At 45.9% G+C, this 14,825-nt stretch overlaps 1 protein-coding gene across 1 annotated transcript in view; it reads left to right on the forward strand.

Moving 5' to 3' along the window:
- Positions 1–14,825, forward strand: part of FAM135A (family with sequence similarity 135 member A) — a 166,978-nt gene that overhangs the window by 123,787 nt on the left and 28,366 nt on the right. The window contains 2 exon segments of the mRNA XM_030555687.1: positions 4,539–4,630; positions 5,889–5,986. Of these exon segments, the coding sequence (XP_030411547.1) occupies positions 4,539–4,630; positions 5,889–5,986 (190 nt within the window).

Below are 14,825 nucleotides of genomic sequence, written 5' to 3' on the forward strand. Positions count from 1 at the left end.
TTTTTCCCTTGGTGATACTTGTTGGGCAGCTCAAGCACCGTCTGCTATTGTGTGCCACTGCGTATAGGTGTGAAGGGCAGAGCTGCCCTCAGCCTCCCTCATGATGGTCATTGGAGGAACCCCTGTTCATTGCCAGAACAATTGTGTCTCTGCTCTGTATATATGGTATAGTTGTAGTTTAGTACTTGTTATAGTTAGTAAGTGTTAATTGTTTTGTTTTAAAAAAACCAAAATGTGTATGTGAGTGTGTGTATGTATTATGTATGTGCGTGTATATTCTGCTGCTGGCACTGAGGCATGCCCCGATTGCTGGGCTTTAAGCCATGAACCTCCTGCTCAAAACCTATGCTGGTGAACGACCCACATTGTAGTTGTCTTAAGTGTGAGGGAGGAGCAAATACACTGGTGCCAGATTTGCCAGTAATTCAAGCCTAGGACAACAAAGAATAAGGAGGCTAGGCTGAAGTTGCTGCTGATGGAGGTGGTGCTCAGACCATCCTCGGAGCTATCCTGGTCCAACCTGTTGTCAAGTGCTTAGCTTCAGTTAGAAGTGCAACTCCACAACTGTCGGAGTCCTGGGACTCTTTCACCTGTGCCTCGGAAGTAGTATAAGTCTTCCAAAGAGAATCTGACCAGGGGAAGACCTCTATCCTACATGCATGGAAAGAGGGGTGAGAGGCAGTCTAGTAGAGTGTAACTGAAATTTAAGCATGCCTCCTCCAAATCAGTGTCTAATTCAGCACAATTGGCTATGTGCTGGAGAAGACACTGTCGAGTCCAGTGCTAAATGTGTCAACATCAGTGGCATCGCAGCAGACAAATACAATCTCAGTGCCAACTACCCCAGAGGCCTTTGCAACAGCAGGGAATTTACTCTGCCTCTGAGTACTGGTATCACTGGTGGTTCAGGAGTTGCATCCCTCAGGACTATTGAAACATCTGACACCAACGCCAGCGATACAGCGTGCAGTACTACACCAGCTGCTTATTTCCCAGATAGTCAGCTCATCAGTACTGTCCTAAGGGGAAGCCAGCAATGATTGTGAATTTCTGCCCATCGCCAAGTTCTCTGCACCAGTCCCCGGCACCAATTGGAGCAGCACCTCCATGATTGGAGGAAGGGGAATCCCCTTCATCTGACTCAGAAGTGACATTTTATATCTCTCGGCCTCAGAGCAGAATCTACCAGTCCCCACCTAGATCTCCTTCTCCACATTCCCTCATTACCCCACAGTGGTAGCTTCTGGGAACATGGTCAGGAGCAACTAACTGCACATGCCCTGCCCTGCAGCTCTTTTGATACGAGCCTGCCAGGCCCTGGTTGGCTTCTCATCACAGCCCCACTCCTATTGGCTGCTTTCTCCACAGCCTCCCTAGGGCTCCATTAACCCCTTACAGGACAGTGTGGGGTGGTTGCCTCATCACACTCCCAAAATCATGATCACCTACTCCGCCAGAGCCTGCAATTTCTCCATTTAATTGTATAGATGCTCCATGGTTAGACATTAGAGAGCAGTCTTGCTCAAAAGAAGTTCAAGAGATCCTGCTAAATAGTAGAAAGCCTTTTACTAGGACTACTTACCTCTCTCTAAGTGGAGGTGTTTTTCCAATAGGTCTCTCCATTACAGAGTATCTGCTTCCCATTCCTCCATTTAACACATACTAGATTACTTATTGGGCCTGAAACCTCCAAGGTTAAGCTGTTAGTTTTCTGTCAACATCTGGCAGCTGTTCCAACCTTCCATCCTGATCTGGGTTGTTTTTTTTTCTCTAATGACATGTCCATAGGGTTTTTGAAAGGTCTAGTCAAACTATATCATCAGGTGCAAGACCCTGTTCTCCCAGGAGGTCTAAACTTAATGTTGTCAAGATTTATGGGTCCCCATTTGAGCCTTTGGCTACTTACTCTCTACTATCAGTGAAGGTGGCATTTTTGGTTCCCATCACCTCAGCCACAAGAAAAGAACAGCTGTGTGCCTTAATGTCTGGGCCTCCCTATATGATCTTTTTAAGAACAAGGTTTACCTGCGTCCTCCTCTGAAGTTTGTCACAAAGGTGGTGTCCTCTTTCCATATCAACCAGTCAATGTACTTACCTGTATTCCACCCACAGCCACGTTCGAATAGGGAAGAAGAATGTATGCACACTCTGGACGTCAGAAGAGCTATGGCATTCTACCAGGACAGAAGTCCTCCCAACTGTTTGTAACTGTGGCAGACAGAATAAAAGGGCAATCAGCCTCCACTCAGAAAATTTCTTCTTCGATAGCCTCTTGTATATGCATGTGCTGTGACCTGGCTAATGTAATCCTGCCAAGCAGAGCCACAGCTCATTCAGTGAGATCACAATCAATCCACCTCAGTGCCTTTTTCTAGCACATGTTCCAGTTGTGGACATTTGTAGAGCAGTAAACTCATCCTCAGTCCACACGTTGCATACCTTTATACTGTCGTTAGGAGTAGTGACAATGGTAGAGTTGGACAAGTTCTACAATCTTCATTGAAATAGACTCTGAGTTTCATGGGCTTGTGAGTCATCAAGAGTGGAGTGCACATGTGCAATGACTTGAAGGAGAAAAAATTTGTTAACCTGTTAAATAACTGTTGTTCTTTGAGATGTGTTACACATATCCATTTCACAAACCACCCTCCTACCCTTCTACGTTGAAGTTCCAACCGAAAGAAACTAGGGAGAGCTGGGGGCAGCTCTGACCTTTATACGTGTACACAGTGGTGCACAGTAGCAGAGGCTCTCGAGTCACCCAAAGGGTACCACAGTTTCCAGCAGGAGGACACACAGACACAAGGAGTGGAATGGACGTGTACAACACATCTTGAAGAACAACAGTTACTGAACAGGTCAGTAACCTCTTTTTCTATAATCCATTTTTCCTTTCTATTTTACTAAACTTTACTATTACTGTTGGGGGAAGGGATAGCTCTGTGGTTTGAGCATTGGCCTGTTAAACCCAGGGTTGTGAGTTCAATCCTCAAGGGGGCTACCAATCCTTATATAGTGCTACTTCTAACCAGTTCCTCTCTCCTATCCCTCAAATTCTCTAATATTCCTTTACTCCTCCCCCAGTCTGAGTTCATTTCATTGAATTTTATCAAAATTAGTTAGTACATCTGTCATGGTATAATTCCCCACTCTGAACCTTAGAGTCCAAGAGATGGGGTACCAGCATGAATTCCTCCAAGCTTGATTACCAGCTTAGGACCTGTAGCGCTGCCACCAACCAGGAATTCCAGTGCCTGGTACACTCTAGTCCCCCCAAAATCTTGCCCAGGGACCCCCAAGACCCAGACCCTCTGGATCTTAACACAAGGAAAGTAAACCCTTTCCCTCACCGTTGCCTCTCCCAAGCTTCCCCTCCCTGGGTTACCCTGGAAGATCACTGTGATTCAAACTCCTTGAATCTTAAAACCAGAGAGGAAAGTTCACCTTCCCCCCTCCTTCTCTCTTCCCCCTCCCAGACTCCTCCTGAGAGAGAAAGTAATCCTGACACAGAGAGAAAATAACCTTTCTCTCCCCCTTCCCTCCTTTCTCCCCACCAATTCCCCGGTGGATCCAGACCCAGTCCCCTGGGGTCTCACCAGAATACAAAAACAATCTGGTTCTTAAACAAGAAAAACTTTTAATTAAAGAGAGAAAAACAGTAAAAATTATCTTTGTAAATTAAAATGGAATAGGTACAGGGTCTTTCAGCTATAGACACTGGGAATATCCTCCCAGCCTAAGTATACAAGTACAAATTAAAATCTTTTCAGCAAAATACCAATTTGAACTCCTTTCAGCCAAATACACATTTAAACTCCTCCCAGCCAAATACACATTTGCAAATAAAGAAAACAAACATAAGCCTAACTTGCTTTATCTACCTAGTACTCACTATTCTGAACTTATAAGAGCCTATATTAGAGAGATTGGAGAGAAATCTGGTTGCACGTCTGGTCCCTCTGAGCCCCCAGAGTGAACAACAACCAAAAACTAACAGCACACACACAAACTTCCCTCCCTCAAGATTTGAAAGTATCCTGTCCCCTGATTGGTTCTCTGGTCAGATGACAGCCAGGCTTACTGAACTTGTTAACCCTTTACAGTTAAAAGAGACATGAAGTACTTCTGTTCTATTAACTTTTACTTATCTGTTTATGACATCATCACTGTACTTTTTTGCCTTAATATCCAGTGAATGTAAAATATTATATACGTATTATATATTATATATGCCAAAACTTAACTACGTAAGTCCTGGGTTTTGCAAAATGACTGAGCTTTGTGTCATTTCTGTAGATTGTGATTGTATCATTGTGTTTGGTTTTGCTACTACAGCATCAGAGGTCTTAATTCGTTTTAATTTTGATATGGTAAAATATAAAATTTGCGTTAGTTTGCTGGGGAGTGCCAGCACTGTCTGTCGATTGTATCTGTCTTGTTTCTAAATTAGTCTGTTTACCTTGTTAAATAGCAAGATAACTTTTGTCATAGCAAACCTTTTAACCTTTTTTGTTTGTTTGTGTTTGTTTGTTTTAAAGGTAATAGTGCCGATCTGAGATTAGTGAAGACTTACATTGAGCTTGGACTACCCGGAGGACGAATAGATTTTCTTATGTCTGAAAGAAACCAGGTATTTGTAAACAACAAAAGGATTTTCGTACAATAAATTAAATAGTATACATTTTTAAAAAATAATATTTTCTTAGTTACCATTATTATTGTAATGTAATGAATTTAGACCCTGATCATGCAGAAGTATCCATATATACAGACTGCTTAGCCATTTCAGATAACTACTGTAATTGGGGAGACTCAGTGGTCATAAAATGGTCCATGCAAGTGAATCCCTTTGCAGAATCTGAAGTTTAATTTTATTATACACTGAAGCAATTATACAAACTGACATGACCTTGAAATTAAATATATATTATAATTTATATATATTATATAAATTAATACAACTCTACAGAGCTTTCAGAGGTATAGTAATGTAATCTGGAATCCTCTCTTCTTCTCAGCATAATAGCCAATTAAGTCTAGAACACCCCTAATTTTTCCCCATCCTAGCCGACAGGAGTGAAGCCCAAGGTGGGAAGAAAGAAGAGCTAATGTTTCATGGATCAGAATCTGAGAACCACAAAATAGTCAGCCTTTTTTTTTTTTTTTGTCATTGCATTGCAATATTGGCATTATGATGATAAATCAGTAGCAATTACCAATCTTAAATTTCTTTGATTTTTTTAGAATAGTTTTCAAATGACTTTAGCTTGAAAAAAAATATAGCTGACATTTTAATATGATTTTTATCCAGTTACAGTATATGTTCTAGATGTACTTCAGATAGCCAGTTATTAATGGATGTAAGGTGAAACAACTCGTATGATCTCAGTCTACAGCCACTGTAACTTGTTGTCATTAATTAGTGTAGAAAAGGAGCCCTAGACTGAAATAAAGGCCCTTTTTTCACACTTTGAAATAGGAGAAATCTGCATATAGTAAATTCTAATATTGCATACAGTAAATTGCTTCATATTATCATTTCAGATACAGTGTGGCTTAATTTGGGATATGTGGTTTGTCTTTTCTCTGTCCAGCTGATGAGAAGTGTGCATATGTGATAGAGGTTAGACTAACGGTACTGTTAATATTAGTTTTGGTGCTTTTTAGAGCAAAGTACTTATCATAAAATTATGTACAGACAGTTTATTCCCTCCTCCCAAAAAAACCCACCCAGAGGGTGCTGCAATGTTGTGTTCTAATATCAGAGTTAGTAAGCATGTTTTTATAGGTGGGTTTAGTTGTTATATATTTGATTAATAAGAATTTATACTGAATGTAAAATAACTCATTGTATTTGGAACATATGTAATTATTTTTCCTTTCTACAGAATGATACCTTTGCTGATTTTGATTCCATGACTGATCGCCTTTTAGATGAAATAATACAATATATTCAAATTTACAACCTAACAATTTCAAAAATCAGGTAATACCTATATTTTATATTACTTTATTTCTATAAAATATGTAATACCCACTAGAAAGTACATGATTAGTTGTCCTAAACTATCATGCAATTACTTGATATTCAGGTACAAACAAGAGGAGGTTGGGGGAAAATGAAAGTAAGAGAAAATTAGATGATGTGAGCTTCTAAATGAAAAACAAAAGAAATTTTAATACACAATATTAAAGCTATACATAGTATTATGGCTGCAGGTTACTGACTTTAAAAATGTAACGGTTTACAACATCTTAAAAAGAAAATTTCTTCATCAGTAACTGAAGTTCTCAGAATATAATATATTAACTTTTAGATCTACACTGTGGAAATTAGTGTGATGGGCTCTGCAATCCTAGAACCATTTAAAGTATTTAAGTATTTAAAGACCATTTTAAGGTCTTATGGTTAGGATTTAGACAGCACTGCAAGCTGTTGCATTGTAAGCATTGTGGGCTGATTGTAATGTGTTCTGGGCCCTTCTGGATTATTGCCTTCAGTAACCTGTCTGAGAACATCAAGGAGGAGATATGTCATGCAGAGGATCTTATTTCCTAGATGGACGCCATACCATACCATCAATTCTTGTTAACTCACAATACTCATGGAGGCACCAGTTGCCAGCTCCATATTTAAAGTTGTGTTGTGGTTTGCACTTTAAGAAAGAATCCATGCTTTTTATTATTAATTAACAATTCAAAACTATTGTTTTAGGCTCTCTGCAAGCTCAGACAGGCATTGCTGCATTGGTTACACTTGGGTCATGTTTTGAAGTTTTTCTTAATAACAGTAACAGCTGGCTAATATTTTTAATGAATGTTGAGAGAGAACAACTGAGTCTGTCCACACCCCATGCTTTGGGAAATGCTGCTCCTCTGCCTTTTCAAAGGCCCAATCTTCTAAGACTTTTGAAGAGACTGAAGGAAACCATAGCAGCTCAGTTTCTAGAGGGGTTTCATCTTTAGGCAAAGACAACTTCCTTCAGGTATCATAGGAACTATACCCAGCATCAGATGGAAACATCCAGCAGGAGTGTCTTTTGTACAGGAAAAAAGAAAGAAAGAAAAAAAAAAAGTGGCCTCATTCTGCCTGTTAACTTAAAGGGTTACAGCACAAAGAGAAAATCCCTTCATTTCCAGGTTCTCCAGGACTGCTTCATCCTCTAGAACAGTGGTCTCCAAACTTTTTTGATCGCGTACTCCTATCAGTAAAAAAATTTGTGAGTACGCATCCCCTGCCACGCCGGTTCTACCATTTTTGCCAAAGCAAAAAAAAAAAGGTGCTCAGACTACCGCCCGAACTGACCAAAAAAAAAAAAAGCTGCTCCTCCTGCCGCGTACCCCCAAGGATCCTCTTGCACACCCCCTGGGGTGTGAGCACCCCACTTTGGAGAGTGCTTTAGAAAGTAGCAGTTTTGATAACTCAGTAAAGAGCCTATTCCTAGTCCATGCACAGGCTCTTATCCTTGTTCCATTCTTCTTCTGCATCATTTCACAAACATAGGAAGTGATCTCTCTCCATCCAGTTTCTGCATCAGATATGAGTTTCATCTGTAACAAACTATGTACTTTTCATTTGTTTTCACAAAGCCACATAGCATCCTTGGGGAAATTAGAATGCATAAGCTGTGTGTCTGGAACCTGGAGTAACTGTTTAGAAGGACCCAAAATCTTTTAGATGCTCATTTCCATTCATTCATTCTTTGAGGGAAAAGTCCAAAGGGGAAGTGATCTGTTCAGAGAGTCCAAATGGCTGAAACTCAGTATCCAGGCCTCTTATGAGCAGATAAGAGTTCAACAGCAGAAATACCCTTAAGTCCCTTTCCACCAATGTAGTAGATATCTCCATGATTTATCTGTGTAATGTATCTAACTGAAATTAGTGAGGGGTCCTTTCAGTATTTAATTCACATATTTAAACAATAGTATTTTTTTACTCTAGAACTATCTGAGTACTTGAATAGATAGAACCCCATTACATGCTTGTTTCAGGAGGGCACTACTTCAATTTGTATTTAGTTAACCATTCAGCTCTCATCTTCTAGAGTTTTTTTTGTTAATGTGAGTGCCTCTTGGAGACAGTTGCATGAGGAAGAAAGAAAAAAAATATGTATTAACCCAGTAATTAGAGTTCTCTGAATATAGTGCCTTGCAAATCGACACTGAACCGTCATTCTTCTCCACTTCTCTTGGAGTTTGAAATGATTTAAATGAAAGAAAGAGCAGCTCAAGACATTTACAGGAACAGGCTTTTTAGAATGGTAATTACTGCCTAATTCCTGTGCACCCCCTAATGACTAAACTGGTTTAGAAAGGTTTTCAGGATCACAAGGGCATGGCTCACACTCCTACATGAGGATCTGCATAAGCAATTATATGAGAGAATAGCAGACTTTAATTCTTTCATAATTATTAAAAGTCCTTTCCAGTCCTACATTTCTATGATTCTGTTATTGTTCAGTTAATACATAGATGGACTGACATCAAATACCATGGGGAGCAGGGAGCATTTTAAAAGACTGAGACAGCATTTTAAAAGGTTATCTTTTGGAAAGCATACTATGTTAAACACTGTAGAGCCAGCAAGTCAAAATATATTACACACTACAAAACCCTTAACAGAAATAACACTTCTGTAGGACATTATTTCTGGCAGCAACTTATATAAGGACTCCCAGAACTCCTGTGTTCAAGTTACACAAATGTATAGTTCTTAATTTTAGTCTTCTTTAATTTTGTCCTTGTGAAAAGTGCTGGATAGGCATCTCTGAAGACTGTTGCTTATTTATGTAGAGAGCTAATGCATGATGAACAGTGGCAGTAGAATGTTAGTACTGCCACACTATACTACCAGTTAGTACACCACACTGTAATACCAGTATAGCTTGTCAAACTGATGGTATCTATCTGAAGTGTGGGAGGCTAGTTTATTTTCTGCATTCATTTAATTTTTGGCTTATCTCCTGAGACTGCTTTCAAGGGTGCCAGTTGTGGTGTTTTTATAATAGACATATGTCCTCTATGATTGGGTTGACATTTGATTTCTTTCACACACAAGTTGACAAAAAATTAGCTTGGCAGCAAAATTTATTACCAATCTGGGATGGAGTTTGAATGGTGATCAATAGAAGGGAAGGTTATATATCCTATTAACAATACTCATAGGGGAACAAAAGCATTTAGAATGAATACATTTTAGGAGTCAACTAATGCACATGCTTTTTTCTCTAAATACAGACAAACAGAGCAAGGCAACACTAAGTCAATACATTTTGAAAAGCTGCATATCCCCAGTGGACTGCTTAGAAAGATTTGCAAAACAGAATAGTGAATTAATGGAAAAGTGCAGCTCCAGCTCCATTAATATACTAAGAATAATACATGACTGAGGCAGTAAGTTTGGCAAAGGCTCAGGGAAGGCCTGGATTCCATAATGTCCCTTTTTTCCCCTTTGAACTGTGTAACTCAATGTTTTTCAGAAACTCTGCTGAGGTTGAAGAATTTCTGCTGGTCTACCAGAGGCCAGTGCTTATTAACCCCTGTCTAGACTGGAAAAATAGGTTGTGTTTTTAAAATGTTAGCTAATACATCATAACTAAAATGTTTAAACACTGGTTTAGACAGGTTTTAATATCTTTAAGTTGTTTTATTTCTGTCTACATCAATGTTTAAAATACATTAGTTACATTTTTTAATATGACCTATTTTTGTAGTAGACGGAGCCCTAGAAATACCCACATTAATCCCTGCTATTGTCTCTGCCAAGGGAGAGTTGAAAATGCCCACATTAATCCCGGATAGTGCCACTGAAAAGCAGTGAAGATGCCAAAATAAGTTACTAAAACTTGTGGTAACTTAGCTGTTACTTTTTTCAGAAATTTTCTGTAAGAAAATTTGCTACCTGGCTCATCATGTCATAATATTACTAACACTCTCAGTGCAAGTTTTGTACTTTTTGTGGTACAGGAGGGCTTACTATGCATTTTGTAGCATAACTTGAAATTTGTTCTAAATACAATATGAAACTGTATCTTTAGATTCAACTGAGCACTAATAAAACACATTTTCTCTTGTGAAATGAGAGAAGTATTCCAGACAGTGGTCTACTTTCTCAACTATGATCTCACTTTGCTACCCTAAAACAGAATTCACCTGTTATCCACTCCAAAACTTGGTACAGCTCCACAACTACTTCTGCCTCCATTTTGCTAAATTGTTCTGTGATTAATTTCATTGCTCACCTTCATTATTGTAGTTGTGTCCTTTTGTGGGTTCACAGCATCACTTATATAAAACTCCTGTCCAAATATGGCCACGTGGCTTATCTCTTCTACATGCAAACATAATTGCATAGATAAAAGAATCCTGCTGACTCCCTTCAACTTATGTTTCTTCTTCGAGTGATTGCTCACATCCATTCCAGTTAGGTGTGCGCGCCGCGCGTGCACGTTCGTCGGAAACTTTTTACCCTAGCAACTCCAGTGGGCCGGCAGGTCGCCCCCTGGAGTGGCGCCGCCATGGCGCCCAATATATATCCCTGCCAGCCCGCCCGCTCCTCAGTTCCTTCTTACCGCCGTGTCGGTCGTTGGAACTGTGGAGCGCGGCATAGCTGTCCTCCACGTCCCTAGCTCTCTTAGTTATCTATCGTTATCTATTGTTATTCTCTAGTTCCATTACAGTTGTTAAATAGTTTGTTAAGTTGATAGTTAAGTTAATTAGTTGTAAAGTACTTCTTCGCCGGGGGCTTAGCCCTTCCCGGCACCCGGCACAGGCTCATGCCTGGTTCGCCGGGCTTCAAGCAGTGTGCGGCCTGCAAGAAGCCCATGCCTACCAGCGATCCCCACGAAGCGTGCCTGAAGTGCCTCGGGGAATCGCACAGATCTGACAAGTGCCGCATCTGTAAGGCCTTTAAGCCGAGGACAAAGAAGGAGAGGGATCAAAGGCTCCGAACTCTCCTGATGGAGGCGGCACTTGACCCGACGGCTTCGCAGGCCGTGGTATCGGCACCGGCACCGGATCGCTCCGGCACCGAGAAGACTCCTCGGCACCGACCCTCTCCGGCACTGGAGCCAGAGCCAAGGCCGTCGAAGTCTAATACTCCGGCCAGGCAGACCCGGCTAGAGCGCCCGGCCTCGACATCGGCCGCGGCGCCGCCGGCACCGTCAGCACCGTTGACTCCGGGCCCGGCGGGTCCGTTGAGTCCGGTGCCGCCGAGCTCCCCCATGAGATCTGGGGTTGAGATAGTGGTCCCATCCACACCGGAGACCTTCGCCTCGGCTCGGGACCTTATTGCCCTGACGGAGCCTACTCGGCTGCCACCCCCGGTACCTCCGGTGCGGGTCGCGTCCAGAGGCAAGCCCATGATGTCGGCACCGCCCACAGACAGTCGTTCGCCATCCAGGTCCCGACGTCTTGGGCGCTCCAGATCCCGACGCCGCTCGCAGTCCCGGCACCGCTCCCCTCAGCGGTACCGGTCGCACTCGCGGCACCGGTCGGCATCGAGACGGTCGCGGTCAGGCTCCAGTCGACACCGGCACCGCGACTCCAGGAGCAGGTCCCGACGCTACTCGCCGCACCGGTCGACCTCCCGGCACCGAGCTGGTGGCAGGTCCCGGTCCCGGTCCCGGTCTCGCTCGACCTCCCGGCACCGAGCTGGTGGCAGGTCCCGGTCGACCTCCCGGCACCGAGCTGGTGGCAGGTCCCGGTCCCGGTCGATCTCCCGGGACCGAGCTGGTAGTAGGTCCCGGCACCGAAGCGACGCCCGGCACCGAAGCGACGCCCGGCACCGAAGCGACGCCCGGCACCGTGACAGATCCCGGTCCCGGTCCCGATCCCGGCACCGATATGACTCCCGGCACCGGTCCCCGGCACCGAGACAATCCTCCGTGCCGGCCCGCGCAGACCCGTACTATCCAGGGTCAGCCCCACCGTGGCCCTCGAGGCAGCCGTCCGTATCCTCCCAGGCGGACAGCGGCTATGCGCTGGGCACCGACCGGCAGGCGGCGCTGTTTGCTGATCCGCCGCTGCAGGACCAAGGCCCACAACAGTGGGGATTCTGGACACCCTGGGCGTACCATCAGGCCCAGGGCCCCCAGCAGCTCCCTGCTAGGCCGGCGACTGCGGAGCGTAGGGCCCCTGAAGCCTCTTTGTCTCGCCCCCCTCCCTCCCCGGAAGGGGACGAAGGGTCCAAACAGCAGGACTCCGCTGTGGCTCCGGAGACAGAGGCGAGGGCTGAGGAAGACCCTCAGTTGGACACTATTGTGCCTGGGGTCTCATCATCCTCCTCCGCGGATGAGGCGGTGGCGGGTACCTCCTCCAGCAGTCCCCCCCCGCTGGATCTTAGGGCGCACCAGGACCTCCTCAGGCGATTGGCCCAAAACCTGAATCTGCAGGCGGAGGAGGTCTCGGAGATAGAGGACCCAATTGTTACCATCCTCTCTTCGGATGCTCCCACCAGGGTCGCCCTGCCCTTTATACGGACCATCCAGGCCAATGCCAATACTATCTGGCAGTCCCCGGCCTCCATCCCTCCGACAGCGAAAGGAGTCGAGAGAAAGTACATGGCCCCTTCTAGGGGCTATGAATATCTACATGTTCACCCCACTCCCGGTTCACTGGTAGTGCAATCGGTGAACGATAGGGAGCGTCACGGCCAGGAAGCTCCGGCCCCCAAGTCCAGAGAGGCCAGGCGGATGGACCTCCTTGGCCGTAAGGTGTATTCGGCTGGGGCGCTGCAGCTCAGGGTCTCCAACCAGCAGGCCCTGCTGAGCAGATATGCCTTTGATTCCTGGGTGGCAGTGGACAAATTTAAGGAGCTGCTGCCACAGGATGCTCGCCAAGAGTTCACGGCCATCTTGGACGAAGGCAAGAAGGTCGCACGCACGGCCTTGCAAGCCTCCTTGGACGCTGCGGACTCGGCTGCCCGTACCCTTGCGTCAGGAGTTACGATGCGTCGCATCTCCTGGCTGCAGGTTTCCGGCCTTCCGCCGGAACTCCAGCATACTATACAAGACCTTCCTTTCGAAGGCCAGGGCCTATTTTCTGACAAAACAGACCCCAGACTCAAGAGTCTGAAAGACAACCGAGTCGTTATGCGGTCCCTCGGGATGCACACTCCCGTGACGCAGCGTAGACCCTTCCGGCCGCAACAACAACAACAACAACAACGCAGGCCGTTTTCCCAGTTCCGCCAGCGGCAGGACCTTTACAGGCGCCGCGGCAGGAACGGGAGGCGCAGGCAGTCGGGGAACCAAGGGGGGCAGAACCAAGGCTCCTCAAAACCCCCGCCTGGTCCTAAGCCTTCATTTTGAAGGTGCGCTCGAGGGCGCAGTAACAGTTTCCCCTATGGATCCTTCCCCCCCGTTTCCAACCGCCTTTCGTTTTTCCTCCCGGCGTGGTCCCAAATAACATCGGACCGCTGGGTCTTAAGCGTGGTGCAGACGGGGTACCGCCTGCAGTTTGTTTCGTTTCCTCCTTCCCGCCCTCCTTCCTCGTCCCTCTTCAGGGACCCCTCTCACGAGCAATTCCTTCGGCAGGAGGTGCAGACGCTCCTCAGCAAAGGAGCTATAGAGGCGGTTCCCGAAAACGAGAAAGGCAGGGGGTTTTATTCCCGCTATTTTCTGATCCCCAAGGCCAAGGGGGCCTCAGGCCTATCCTCGACCTGCGAGAGCTCAACAAATACCTCGTGAAGTTGAAGTTCCGCATGGTATCCCTGGGGACCATTATTCCATCCCTGGATCCGGGAGACTGGTACGCCGCCCTCGACATGCAGGACGCGTATTTCCACGTTGCCATTTGGCCACGCCACAGACGCTTCCTCCGCTTCGTTGTGGGGGCTCGTCATTATCAATTTGCGGTCCTCCCGTTTGGCCTGTCCACGGCCCCGAGGGTGTTTACAAAATGCATGGCAGTTGTCGTGGCGCATCTTCGGCGCAACCGTGTCCACGTGTTCCCTTATCTGGACGATTGGTTGATTCGGGGCACGTCGGAACAGCAGGTGTACAGCCATGTCCGCGTGATCACCGGCATGTTTGCGAGTCTGGGCCTCTTGATAAACACAGACAAGTCCACCCTGAGGCCCACTCAGAAGGTGGAATTTATCGGGGCCGTCCTGGACGCCACTGTGGGCAGGGCCTCGCTGCCTCGGCAGCGGTTCCAGACCATGGCGGCGATCGTTCAACGCTTGCGGTCAGCCCCGTTGACGTCAGTGAGGACATGTCTAACCCTGTTAGGCCACATGGCGGCGTGCACTTTTGTGACCGACTACGCTCGGCTCCGCATGAGGCCTCTCCAGCTGTGGCTTATCAGTCATTACAGGCCAAGGCAACCGTTAGACATGTTAATCACAGTCCCCCAGAAGGTCTTAGATTCCCTCGGCTGGTGGTTGGACCAGTCCGTATTGTGTGCGGGTCTTCCCTTTCACCCGTCTCAGCCCTCGGTATCCCTGACAACGGATGCCTCAGATCTAGGCTGGGGGGCCCACCTAGGGACCCTGCGGACGCAGGGCCTATGGTCCCAGGAGGAGGTGGGGCTACACATCAACATGAGGGAGTTGAGAGCGGTCCGCCTTGCTTGCCAAACGTTTTGTCATCAGCTTCAGGGTCGTTGTGTAGCCGTGTTCACGGACAACACGACGACCATGTATTATATCAACAAGCAGGGCGGCACCAGGTCCTCCTCCCTGTGCCTCGAGGCGATACGACTCTGGGACTTTTGCGTAGCCCACTCCATTCACCTCAGGGCTTCCTTCCTTCCCGGAGTGCGGAACACGCTGGCGGATCGATTGAGCAGATCCTTCCTGTCACACGAGTGGTCCCTTCGCCCGG

The sequence above is a fragment of the Gopherus evgoodei genome, chromosome 3, assembly GCF_007399415.2.
Source record: "Gopherus evgoodei ecotype Sinaloan lineage chromosome 3, rGopEvg1_v1.p, whole genome shotgun sequence".
In the NCBI taxonomy this organism is placed as follows: Eukaryota; Metazoa; Chordata; order Testudines; family Testudinidae; genus Gopherus; species Gopherus evgoodei.